Here is a 14,187-nt window from a genome sequence, read left to right on the forward strand (position 1 = left end):
TGAAAAGTATACATAAATATAATATGTACATATTGTTGTTGCATAGTATTGAATTTTACATTATAAATTTTGATTAAAGATTTTTATTGAATTTGGTTACACTATTGATATATTTTAATATGTTGTTTTTTTATTTGGTTTTCACAAGCCCCTCACATTAAAATCACATAAATTTAATAATATTTTAATTTATATTAAAAAAAAATTACAAAAATTGAAATTTCTATAAAATATCCAAATAATAAGTCCTACAGCATCGTTGTACAAGTATTTTGTACAATATATTTTTGAGTATATGAATTCATTTGTATACATGCTTTTGAATATTGTTTAATATGAACAAAAACATCCAGCTGCAACTGTAACAGTTTTCCATTTCCAATCAGACCTTAACACATCTGGTAACAATGACATGGTGTAATCCTAAAAATAAAATTTCTGATAAGATGAATATAGATATTACTTCTACACTTATGAATAGTTATTTAACAAAAAAGTAATATTTCCTGATAAAAACTTGTTGAAATAAACTGACCCCCATTTTTTAATAAAGTTTTAAGTATTTGTTTAAAGTACGCAATTTTTTCCTTTTATAAACTAACAAATTTTGTCATAAATATGTATGTATGTATGTATGTATATATGTACGTGCGCTGTCATTATAAAAATTATAGTATTACTCAAGGGAACATAAATTGCTTACTAAATTCTAATTAAACTTTAATTTAAATAACTCACTTTTTCCATATTATCAGCCCTTGTTCTATATGTTAATACTCTTACTTTGTATTCAACAGGCTTGCATTGTGAACCACGCCAACAGCGTTTGGAATGAGTTTTATGTTCATCTGAGGAGCCCATGCTTGGATTACCAATACTATCTTGGCAAACTGCATTAAATAAATATCTTGGATAATGGGGGTATCCAAGATCAATTAAATCGTTCTGTAAATTGGAATTTTTTTTTTGTTTTACATACATATTAAAAAAATTAGTTCATATGTGCAATTACTTTGATTTGGCAATCACAGCCAGGTCCATTTGCAACATTCCCTCGTTTTTCATTAATCTGCGTTATTTCAGATGTATTCATTAGCTCTTCTAAATCAAAATTACTGTTTTGTAAATCAGATTTCTTAAAACTGTGAAAAAAATTACTTAATATTGTACATTACAATTTTATTATAATATTTAGTGTTGCAAAGTTGCTTCAAAAGCGAGATATTAGTTTATTAAATTTTTCAAATTTGTTATAGAAAAATCTCTCACCACTGGCAAATATTTCTAATTTAATTACATACATATGTATGTATGTATTATTAAACTTAGGGTAGGGTTTGATAAAAAGTTTTAGGCCATTACGAACGTTATAATAAATAAATCATAAAAATAAGTAAATATAATAAGTAAATATAATATGAGGAATGCATATATATAATATATGTATGTACATACATATATTATATATGTATCTTAATATACTTATAAAAAATAAAGTTGCATGAAGCCAAATGAACGAATTTTTTTCTTTTGGGAACAAAATAAACATAATAACAATAAGCACAAAACATAAAAAGAAAAATAAAAAAGATTTAAATATTATAAAATCTTCAAAATTTTATTTTGAGAATTTGATAATATTAAAATAATTTTAAAAATTATATACACAGGTTATTTCGTCTTCCATTAATTTCCATTTCGTTTTTTTTTTAGTTTATTAGTTTCACCTTGCCCGTCCGTCCGATTCGTGGACCTGATTACAAAATCTTTGAAGATGGAAAGCTCCAATTTCATATTTCTATAGCGTCGCAGCATAAGTTATTAGAAAGATGAAATGACTACTAAAATTAACCGTCATCTGAAACCTATTTTTTTGCTTCAAGTTTTTGATATCGGGTTTCGTCTATACAGTACGTTAAGCTTGAAATTTAAGCAGATTATAGATACGAATTTAGAGTTTGTTTCGTCGGAAGAAAACTTTTTTTCACCTTATTGCATACATTTGGAATGAGCACTGTATGCAATCTTTGAAATATGTTAAACAAAGAGACGTTAACAAAATGCTCGAATTTAAGGGATAATTTTGTGAGTTGAGAAGAATAATTATATTTTTTGATTACGTGGCGTTTACCGTTATTTATAGAAATTTCCATTTATAGAAATTTAGAAAAACCATTTATAGAAATTTAGAAAAACTTCCAGTCTTAGAAGTATATACTGCCGAAAATTAGAAGTTTAAAAATTTCGAGTGGCGATAACTAGAGAGGGGATGGAGATGTAAAAAAATTGCTTCTAACGAAATGAACTATTTATTATTGTCTAAAAGCTGCTAAGATGACGGACTCCTGTCTGTATGAACAGACACACTAACAGAAGAACGGAAGAACGAATGGAAGAACAGACGGATGAATGGACTAATAAGCAAATTTTTTTTTGGAATAGTGCTAGAAAACTAGAACTGAGTTGATCGTGTCAATTATGTGGTATCTTTTTTCTATCTATTTTTTTTTAGTAACCACAAGGACAAGTATATATAATGCTAATTACAACATATAGTTGAGAGAATAATACGAACTACAAAACTCGTTTATACGAGATTTACGGTAAAATTTCCCAAAGTTCATATTTTAGTCAACTATATAGATTTCTTAGGCGCATTAGAAACTAATACCGGGCAATGAATACCGATCTTAAACTCTTATATAAATATTGTATACAAGTAAAGTTATATTTACATTTGTTCCAAATCATCATAATCAGCTAATGCTTGCTTTAATGTATTTTTACATATGCTGATATTGTCATTTAAATTATTAAAATGATTTTTATTATGATTATTTCCATTATACGATGTTCTCATGGTATCAATACTGATCCTATTGTCATAATTGTCAATATCACCTTCAACATTAACATTATCAAAATTATTATCAATAAATTTAAATTTATGATTCTTGCCCGGATCATCAATTATTACTTTAGTATCACCATTTTTTTTATAATTATCTTCAATATTTATTTTATTAACATTATTATTTAAACCATTAATTTTTTCACTATTACTAATATATCCCCCGATATTCTGATCCTTATTGTTGTAGTTATTATTTTTGTTAATGGAATTTCTTTGAAATTCTAATAAGAATTCTGGAAAACCTGATGATAAAATTCGATTGTCACTTTGTACTAAAAATTTATGCTGCTGTTTTTGTTGTTGCTCCTGTTTCATTTTACATACAACAATTGTAGTTGATTTCATTACTATTACTCCAATAATCCATGAAAAAACTGTTATTAATTGCATTTTTGTTAAAATAGTTTTTATTATTGAGCTTTTAGTGAGTAGAGTACGGATAGAATAGGATTTTCAACGGGTTCACAGGTAAATTGAATTCGATGAATTGAATAAATTAATCGAATTTTAACAACATTTTCTATTCCCATTGAATAAAATTTTGTAATGTACAGTAATTAAACTTATCCACTTGGACATTATTACAACACTGATAAAAATACCGAATGTACTGAGACCTTTTATAGGTGAGAAAACAACGAAAAATTTAATAAAATTTCATTCATAATAAATTAAGAATAATAAGAACAAAAATAAATATGTATAGCAATATATAAAAATTTATTTTTTTTTATTTTATGAAAAGTATGAGATTTAGAAAAAAAAAGGAGGATAGCACACGTCATAAGGTGTTTTTCTCTTGTCATTATTTTATTTTCGCATTCAAAATTGGTAAAATTCATTGTTTATAAAGACAAGAATCTAATACGAGTTTAACAGTAGATTCTATATTAAAGAAAATAATATTTTCTTTTTGTATAAGTATGTACCTATAAAATATATAATTGAAGAATATTCGAAATTTGTCAGAGTCGACTAGTACAGAAGTGTTTTAAGAAGCTATTTTAAGTGGTCTTATGCTTTGTTTTCATTTGCGTTTTTAGAAACATATTAAGGGAATATGAACATATTAATTCTTCAGCATCAACCACAACATTTCATCACTTTGAAATCACTATCACAACAAAAACATAACCTATAGTTAAAGAAGCTAACTTTAACTATCCTAGTTGATCATTGAGCTTTAACCGGCTCTTTTTTCATGGCTCCAATAACTTATTTCTAGTTTAAAATTTTTTATAGAAGCCACATAGTTTGAAAAAAAATAACTGCTATAGAGAAATAAGTTATTAAGTTTGATTTGGAATATACCCAAATTAATAAAAATATCACAGAGACTTAAGACTCTCAAAAAATCATGTGATGGGAAAGCTGAAAATTGATAAGTTTTGCAGATTATTGATGTCGACACAAGCATTTTAATATAATTTATTAAAATCACGAATTATTTTATTGAGGTTTGTAGTCACACTAAATCACAGTAATTGAACAATTATAGTGGTAGTAGAATTTTTTCTTCATTTATAAATGTTATAAAGGAAATAAATAAAACATTGAAACGAAGCGTTGCAGCATTTTTGATGACCGTATTTTATTTTGTCAAATATGTTAAACTGGAGTTAAATCTGAAGCGCCCTGAATTTTTTTTTTGTAACAGACGTAAATATCTTAAAAATTGATATAATTCTAGATAAGGAACTTCTTGTAAGCGGTTTAATTTTACTCTTATTCATATTTTCATTGCTATGCTGACTGTACATACTCGTACTTTTAAAGGAATTTAAAACTTATCACCTATTACACCTAACATGCGGCATAGGAACTGATGATATGTCCAACTTTTAAAAATTTTGCAATGTCCAGTGTAAACATAATTTTAATAAGAATAACGGAGAATGTATAAAACAATTCATGTCTTCCCACACTTGTTTTGATATTTTTGTGGAATAAAAACAATGAAAGGTTTCAATTTCCGTCAATCAAAAATAGCGGAGAAAAAATCTTATTTTCCTTTTTTAGTAAAGGGAACTCTAGTAAATGAAATATAGGAATAAAATATAATATTTTTATTAAAAAAACAATGGATGTGTGACCATAGACGTTTCTATGAATTTTCATTTAATATTTTATTTTGTTTTGTTCTCCCCCTTTGTTCATTTCGCTTGACCACGCACATTATTAAGGTGTTAAAACAAGAAAACTTACATATTATCACCTTAGAAAAGAAAAAAAATTATATTTCTCTTAAAAATCATATCCAAATAATAATAATTAAGGTAAATAAAATAAACGTTCTTTCACAGGATTTCTACATTTTGTATTGTTAGAATGAGAAACTTCGTCATAATAAAATAATGTTGCTATTTTAAGATTATTTTTCTTCGGGTTCTAGTAACATTAAACCGTATTGTTATTAACGTTTAGTACATTTACACATGGATGTGCAAACCTCATTTAGTTTTTCAGGGTTAAGGTCAATTCAATATACATATTCATATTTAAATTAACACAAGCAATAAACTCTGTTAAAAAGGATTACATGTTAACTATAGTTTGGACATATCTGTGTAGATTTGAGAAAACTAAATTCAACAGTGAAAAAAAACTAAATTATAAAGCAACTTTCCATAAAATCATAAAAATACTTTAAGGTTATTATCACAATCAAATAGGTCATGTAAATTAAAGCTATGCTTTTTTGAGCAACTAAACTGACTAATATAAGAATAAATCACAGAATAAAGTTAGGTAGAAACCATTTGTGTCTCCCCAAAAGAACAAAACTCGTTATATTGAGAGTTCAAGATTGAGCAATAAGTCCCTAAAATATATTTATACTTATCTTCACTTTTCTTGTGAGCGTTATTTATTTTTTGTTTTTGTTTTTGTTTTAGGACAGACATTTTCACAGTATGTGCATTATACATTCATATACATATTTTCGCTCAATCGTAACAGTGTGACTGTGTGTTAAATTTTAACACTTTAAAGTAGAACTATGTATATTAAAAAATATAAAGTTAGGTCTAACCAATGGTTTGTAATGTAGCACTTTTCCTTTCAAAAAATGAAAATACCGCTTTTAAACACCATCTAGCTGTGTATTAACGTACATTATTAAAATTACTTTTATTAATATATGAAACTATTTCAAGGATTGCATACATTTACTATGAACAATTTATGCAGTCTCTGAAATAAAACAAAAAAAATTTTTAAAGAGGCGTTAATATTATAATGCTCGATTTTAAGAGTTAATTGCTTGAGTTAAGAAAGATAATTATATATTTTAATTGTATGACATTTACCATTAGCTTTCAGCATTTATAGAAATTTGAGAAAGCATGCAGTTTCGAAAATATAAGATGCCAAATATAAAATGTTACAAATTTCGAGGGACGATAACTTAATAGGGGGTAGAGATGGAAAAAAATTTATTTCTATCGAAATGAAATATTTATTAGTGATTAAAAGTCGTTGAAATTTCAGACTTTTACAATCTGGGGTAATATGGAAAACACGGATTTTAGATAATGGTAAATTTTAAGTTATATAGTCTTTAATTTTTTTAAGTAATAATTCTGTGCTCGAAGAACTTTATAATTCATAATTTCACTTTTGAATCATTCATTAGCATAGATTCGATATTAATAACGTACTTTATTAGTTTGTAGTGAAAAATGATGAGCGCTTATGCAAGTTTCTTCTTCTTCAAAATATATGTATACTTAGTGAATTTTGGAGCCCAAGTACTATAAATTTAAATTATTTAATAATAGTTTATTAAATTTATAGTTCGAAAGGTTTCTTTATTCAAATTTAGATGTTCAAATTTTATATCTTATAGATTTCTGGGTAAACTACTTTTTCCATTTGAAATGTTTAAATACTACATATGTATGTACATATGTATAGATTATATTATTTACATATCACATGCATGTACAAATTATTTGAATTTTTGTTTTAAATTTATTAATTCATTCAAAGGAGTTAAGTGTGAATATAATTCTTCTAAAAATGTTCAAAATAAATTTCGGTATTGGGAGTATTACAATAACCTTTAAGTTGTTAAGTGCGTGGTTATTTTAGAACGATTTTAATAACAGAATTAATTGAAAAACTTGTAGCATAAATGTGATCGAAATAATCAAATAAAATAGAATTAAACAGGACCTTTAATTATATATTAGTGTGATAAGTTAATACAGTGTAATATTCTTGAAAATTAGTAAAATTAAAAAATTATTTTAATTTGATTTCAAAAGTTTTAGTGCACGAAAGTCCTACAAGTACACTAAAACTTTACTGTGACTCATTGTACTCATTACACCCCTTATAAAACAGAAAATATTATAAACGAATTGAAATACACTACTGAGAAATGTATAAAATTTAAGTTCAAAATAATATACACCCAAATTTTAGGTTTTCCAGTTTACAATAAGGAACAATACTTTTTGCAGGTAATTTATTTATTTTAAATTAATTCCGCATTCAACGCTTGGTCGTTATTTACAAGAAATTCAATCAAACCGGGAGAAAAAAATATTGTGAACCCATATATTAACTCTGGAATTTTAAGGAAGAACTGCGCCCAAATTGGAGTACAAAGTCTCAAGACATAATTAGAGTACAAAGTCTTAAGATTACACAAACAAATAATGAGACTACAGTCTGGAAATATGGGTAAAAGCAAAAAAAGAAAATATTTCGCTTACATTCTTAATCCTAAAATATGTAGTATTCATTGCACGTTTTTGTTTGAAATGTCCTACTACAAAAATCATTGTTTGATACTTTTGATTGAAGTACTGGAAGGTTTATATAATTTGAATTTTAAAAAAAGACTAAAAGTAAACACAATTTACATATTATGTAAACCAACTTGGTCGTATATCAAAGTGGTTTGATATTATAACATTAAATATTATCCGTGGATTAATGATTCGAGTCCATTAGAGTCATGAAGGTATAGTTGTTTTGTTTTTCTTATACTTAAATCCGATTTCATATCAATGTGATGTAGAAAAAATTCAAATTAAACTACTGAAAATGTAATGAGTAAATGGCACTATCCTAAATTGTAATTCGTTTTATGTTTTTTCCCTATGTACTCATGAATACATGAAAATAATATAGCATACATACAAAGTATATATATATGAATTTTCTATATTTTCGGAATACTATAAACTACATGTATATCTTTGAATTTTTTTTGTGAGATTCGTACAAAATAAAAAATATATTATATTTTTATATATAAGTTATATCATATATGTGTATATGAGTATATATACATATACAAATGCTAAATATTGTACGTATGTATGTTCAAATATATTGTAAATAACAGTTTAAATACTCGTATTTAAAAGTCGTGTGCCTACATTTTTTAAGGAACACAAAGTAAACATCGCTTGTAGATTTCTTACTTATTAAAATTTAATATCAACTGGTGAACATTAAAATTTCAAATTTCAAGGAAGATACGACTAAGAAAACGAGTTTAAGAATAACAAAAATATTAACTAGATAATATTAATTTAGATAAAAATTTTAAGAAAGCGTTAAAATTAAATTTCGTAGAGGGTGCAAAAGATTCAAGCTATCTATTACGTACAATAATTTGATGGATTTCAAAAACTGCAATATCTAATACGGCCCAGCTTACTTATTTTAAAGTATTGAGTTAAGCATTCGCAAATAATATTAACTATCGCTAAAATCTAAATTTTGTTCTCTTAGGCGTCCACATTAAGTTACAACGTAATAAAATTCTATACATTTTCACATCTTCTCCAACTATTTACGATTGTATGTTTGTTTTTTTACTTAATGCAATACATACAATATAAAAGAGCATGTGATTTAAGTTTTTTTTTGAAATTTTGCATTCACTTTCCTGGTAAATGTTATTTTTTACAATTTTCTTTTTGTAGTACTTTTTTATCAAATTTCGATAATAATTTTCCATTTTCTCATAAAACCGCGGTACAAGTATTGAACCCAATTCATAATTCTAGTATTCTGTACGTCAAATATTCACAAAGAAAAATCAACTGGACATTGCATTTAAACATTGTTATACATATACTTACATATAAGTTATAAAAATTATCTGATATTCATGTATACATATGTATATGTTCATATAATCATATATGTTTATTTTAGTTTTGAATAATTTTTGTTCTACTCGTAGACCTCATAGGAACTATCGTTTTGACTCCAAGCGGAGTTTTGACTACATTTAATTCATGACTATTTCTGTTGACCTTAAATGAATTTAAGTTTCTGTTTTTTAAATTATGATATAAAAGTTTCTTTTTTGATGAATGTCTTTATATATTAACTACAATTAAATGTGGAATGATTGAAATTAAATGAGTAAAGGATAATATAATCGGGAAAGTTATGCTTAAACAGAGAGGTTTTGTAATGTGTTAATTGTAAGTCAACATTAAAATTCTTGTAGAATTAGAATATCGGTTTTATTAAACTTAAAACTAAGTTTTTTTTTGTCTAAAACTAAAACGACAACCCTGTTCAACAGTAAATTGGCTCATTGTACTTGAATACCTAAAGAAGAGTATAACAGTGTTGGACAAACAGTGAAACCTTTATAATGAAAACAGTCAGATGTAATAAGAGTAAATATTTGCTTAATAGGGTATTTTTATTTTTATTTGTTGAAAATTTTGATATGCCAGAAGCTTACTTTGTTGTGTTCCCCGTTAAAATAAGGTTTTTTATTTCATTTAATTTCTTCAAACAGACTTCTCGATTTTTTCATCCTTTATTAAGAAGTATTTTTAGGAGTCTTTTGAGTGCTAAGTTGGTTAAAAATTTCAGTACGAAATTTTCGAGCAGGATAAAAGCATTAAGAAAAACTCAATAGTTTCGGAAATAAATATACTTTACCGTTATTTATATTTAACGTTTACAAAAGAAAATGAAACAATTTTTTATTATCTAGGAGCACTTTTATGGTTGCTTTCACGCATTCACTTTTTTTGCCGATAGAAAACCAATACATGAAATAACAAATTATTTGAGAAAAACTTAGAAGTAAATACCAAAAAATGACAATAAAAGCGAATAGAATATAGAATAGAAATATATGAATGTATGAATGTAGAATATAAAATGACAACGGTAAGAGAATAGTTGCCTTAAAGGTGAATTTTTAGTCGTAACAGTGCCATAAGTGCCATAACGTTAGAATAAAAGACTCTAATTTACGTTAGTAAAAGTATAACGGTGCATTAACACAAATTATTTTTTTGATTGTTTAGATAAAGGATTTTTTTGGAAAATAATTATACTAAGTTTATCAAAAGTGAACAATTTAATAAAATGAAAATTTTTAAAAATAAAAAGATCAAATGTAAAAGATAAAAATTTAAAAAAAAGAAGTACATAAGAAAAAATTGAAAAAAAAAATCAACAATAATGAAGCCTTCCAAGGGTGTTTCACATTTAAAAAGTGTACTGGTGTTGTTGTTGGTGTTTTCGTTTTAAAATTGACGTTTATCACTTCGTTCACAATTCTATACGTACGAAGTACCTATTTTATATTATCACAAAAATTTTCTAATTTTATTTTTTTATTCGTTTTTCTTATACTGTCATAGTTTGATGTTTATTGAACATTGCATTTTGAAGTGTGACGGTGTATTCTATTATTGTTGCTTTGTCGCTTTTGAAAATCTCAACAACAATAATAAATATTCAACAATATTTTCGTTCTACTACTACATACTAACATGTCTCAAAAGTAATCAATTCCAATATTTTCTTCAATCATAATCAGCAGGAGCATATTAGAATTTTTCATACCTATATAAGTATATGTACATACATTGGTTTAATCAGCACACATGCACACCAGTGATAAAATGAAAAGAAAACAACGTAGATACAGGTAATAACAATAGCACACGATATTATACAAAATAATATGTATAAATTACCCACATTTGTATGTAAATAAATGTATTAAATATTTTAATCCTGCTAACTTTGGCACGTACTTATTCATAATAAAATATCAAAAAATAAGAACGGCAGATATCATGAAATAAAACCAATTTTCGTTCTTTTTCCCATAAATCTTTAGAATAAGATTTTATTTAAAATTATCAAAAACATTTGTTTAAAAGTTACGGTAACAGAAAAAATATATCACTAACACTTACATATGTAAGACAAGTTATGCGTTATACCTTTATCATTTACAAAAAAATTTTTAACGTACAATGGACAAAAGGATGATCACATTATGACGTATTCTCTATAGAAATTATGTATGAAATATATATATTTACATAGGTACATACATGTATTGGAGTGTGTTTACTGAATTTGTGGATTTCTGCAATTTTACACTGTATTAAAAAATTCTAATTCTTGGTTTTTGTTTTTTGGTACATACATATATATTGTGGTTTGGTTTCTAATTTTGAAAACTGCATATCATATACATACATACATTCTGTAATTTTGTTAGTTTTAGCTAGTTCGTTATTTCCAAAAAGGGCTGATATTTTCTTATACTTTATTGGGGGAATAAATTCAAATATTATTACGTAACGAAAAATTCCCAAGAATACAATAACACTTTTAATACAAAGTACCTTCAAAATATGTAATTGGAATGTTGGAAAAGCGTAGTAAGAATTTTGAAATGTTTATAATTTATATGAACCAAAAATATTTAATCCACTTCAAAAATTCAAATTTTCATCAAGTTTTTTGTATGTAGATATGTATGTATTTTTTATTATTTTTTTTTAAATCTTACCTCAAGTTATTCGAATTAGCTTGGTCTCATTTCATGATTCTGTCAATTAAAAGTTAAGAAATACTATTGTTGAAAAAAGTCGTTATAAAAAATCATTTTAGAACTACTTTTAATACAATTCAATTGCAAGAATTGGAAAGAGCATTTCAAAGAACACATTATCCTGATGTGTTTTTCCGAGAGGAATTGGCTGTAAGAATTGATTTAACTGAAGCCAGAGTTCAAGTATGGTTTCAAAATCGACGTGCAAAATGGCGGAAGCAGGAGAAACATATACTAAAAGGCGGTACAACTTCACCAACATCAGATGATCATCACAGTGTTCGTCAACATCCGTCTCTTCAACAACATCAACAAGAACATCAAATCCTTCACCATCATCATCAACAGCATCATCATCATCACCATCAACAGATGTTAGAACATCACCAAACAGGCTCAACATCAACCGACACGTTAAATGAGTTTACTTTGGGAAGTACAGGAAATAGTTCAGGTAAAGTCCATAATATTTTTATAGCTACATACATACATATACATATGTATATATGTATGCAAATGTCTGTTTAGTAAGTTATGACGCTCTAGTAAAACTATCTTATTTTTAATAAGAAGAATAAGTTTTCGAAGTTTTAAGGGTTTTCTAAATAGTACATCAAGTGAGTTGCAAGTGTTTTTCAGTTAAGGAAAATTGTTTTTAGTTTTTCGTAGGTTGGTCAAATTATATAAAAGATTTCCTACGTAAGGATTACACGATCTATGTTGAATTTAATTTCTTTATTTTCTAAGGAAAATAATAAAAAAAAAAAAAAACAGATCGTTACTATTCTTAATCAGAAAAAAAATTTAAGGCTTATTACCTCGAGCTGCCTTCCCTTCCATATTAATTTTGAGATTAGTATAATAATATTAATGTGGAAAAAATATTATGAGAATAGTCAATTTCGTCATGCATTTATATTTTTCAATCCGAAGAATAAATTACTTAATTTAGCTTAATGGAAATTTCTTCATGCATCTGTTCTGCAGTTGTTAAATTATTAGTGTAATAAGCACATACTTATTAATTTCACAACTATGATGTTGTATTAGTAAAATTCATAATATACATACATACTTAATTTAGTTTAAACGCAAAACTTGTGAATCGCATTCTATAAGTACAATGGAACTTGTAGTCTATATTGAATTCACTTATGTACATACTTATGTATATGTAGATACACCTATGCATAAATACACATGTACATATGTATGTATTTATCTGAACTTTCTTATTAGTTAACTTACTGAAACTAATTTCTTTGTTTATATTTTTAAAATTTTAGATTGTCTGCAAAGTTTTACAAACAATGTTTTACTTCCTGAAACCCCACCCCAATCAAATTCACTTATGGATTCTGATCCAAAAAATATCAATTTTGGTTCACTTTCACCTACACGTATATCACCAAATATATTCTTAAATTTAAATATTGATCATATTGGTTTAGAACGGGGTACAAATGGTTTATCAATGGAATGGACAACATTTCCCCCGCCAACATTAACATCAAATTGTAACAGCAGTAATAGTAATAACAATAACAGTAATAATAATAATAATAATAATAATAATAATAATAATAATAACAATAATAATAATAATCCTAAAAACAATAATAATGATAATCATAACACTAATAGCAATAATAACTCATTTCAAACGACATCACTTTCAGCAACGTCTAAAGGATGTCAAATAAATTTACAAAATACAATCAGTAACACAATAAGTTCGGATACATCATTGAAGTTAAGTAATTCAGATTCGAACATAAATGAATCAGAAAATAATCTAGAAGATCGCAGCAATGCACAACGTCAACAACTTCATTTACACGCATCGTCATCAGAAACAACAACTTCACCGACAACGGATCATATAAATGATGTAACAACGTCATCGGCATATGATGCTATGAAATTTTTAAATGTTGATGTGAATTATGTTATGGACAGTTTTAAGACGGATTGTATATTGAATCTAAACCATTCCCTTATCGAAGACAAACATATTCAATCAGATACGAGTGCATTAAATTTAGACATACATAGTTTCTCCTTATCTGAGGAGAATTCAAAAACTCCACCATTGATGGATTTGGAAAAGCCTATACTAAATATTCATGTTGGTGGTATATCGGATCTAGTCAACGATAAATATTGACTATTTAGTTATGATCACTTAGTAATATTTAATAGGCATATAAAATTATTAATTATACTTGTAAAAGAAAAAAATTAGTTAAATATTTGGTGCTTTTTCTTTTTGGTTAAGACATTTAATAAAAAATTGATTATGTAATCAAAGCTAAAATGAAAATTTTCGTTTTCAATTGAAGATTTATTTAAATTCGAAATACAGATGGTAAAGGGAGTAAACTTAAGTAAGAATAATAAAAATAGTTTTGAACAACATTTT

The 14,187-nt window shown here is 26.0% G+C and overlaps 2 protein-coding genes across 2 annotated transcripts; one reads left to right on the forward strand and one right to left on the reverse strand.

The window, feature by feature from the left end:
* LOC129605572 (probable serine/threonine-protein kinase dyrk1) lies at window positions 1–3,482 on the reverse strand. Its single transcript, XM_055515417.1, has 4 exons — window positions 2,736–3,482; window positions 1,013–1,142; window positions 739–945; window positions 1–423 (listed from the first exon to the last, which is right to left on the reverse strand). Exons 1-4 carry the CDS (start codon window positions 3,302–3,304, stop codon window positions 331–333), a joined length of 999 nt encoding a protein of 332 aa, XP_055371392.1. The 5' UTR covers window positions 3,305–3,482; the 3' UTR covers window positions 1–330.
* Window positions 3,483–9,975: 6,493 nt separating this feature from the next.
* Window positions 9,976–14,076, forward strand: LOC129605373 (homeobox protein SMOX-3). The gene is made up of 4 exons (XM_055515087.1): window positions 9,976–10,476; window positions 10,555–10,844; window positions 11,825–12,219; window positions 13,052–14,076. Exons 2-4 carry the CDS (start codon window positions 10,801–10,803, stop codon window positions 13,930–13,932), a joined length of 1,320 nt encoding a protein of 439 aa, XP_055371062.1. The 5' UTR covers window positions 9,976–10,476; window positions 10,555–10,800; the 3' UTR covers window positions 13,933–14,076.
* The last annotated feature ends 111 nt before the right edge of the window (window positions 14,077–14,187 follow it).

Source organism: Condylostylus longicornis, unplaced genomic scaffold, assembly GCF_029603195.1.
Source record: "Condylostylus longicornis isolate FDR11 unplaced genomic scaffold, ASM2960319v2 ptg000013l, whole genome shotgun sequence".
NCBI classification, from domain to species: Eukaryota; Metazoa; Arthropoda; class Insecta; order Diptera; family Dolichopodidae; genus Condylostylus; species Condylostylus longicornis.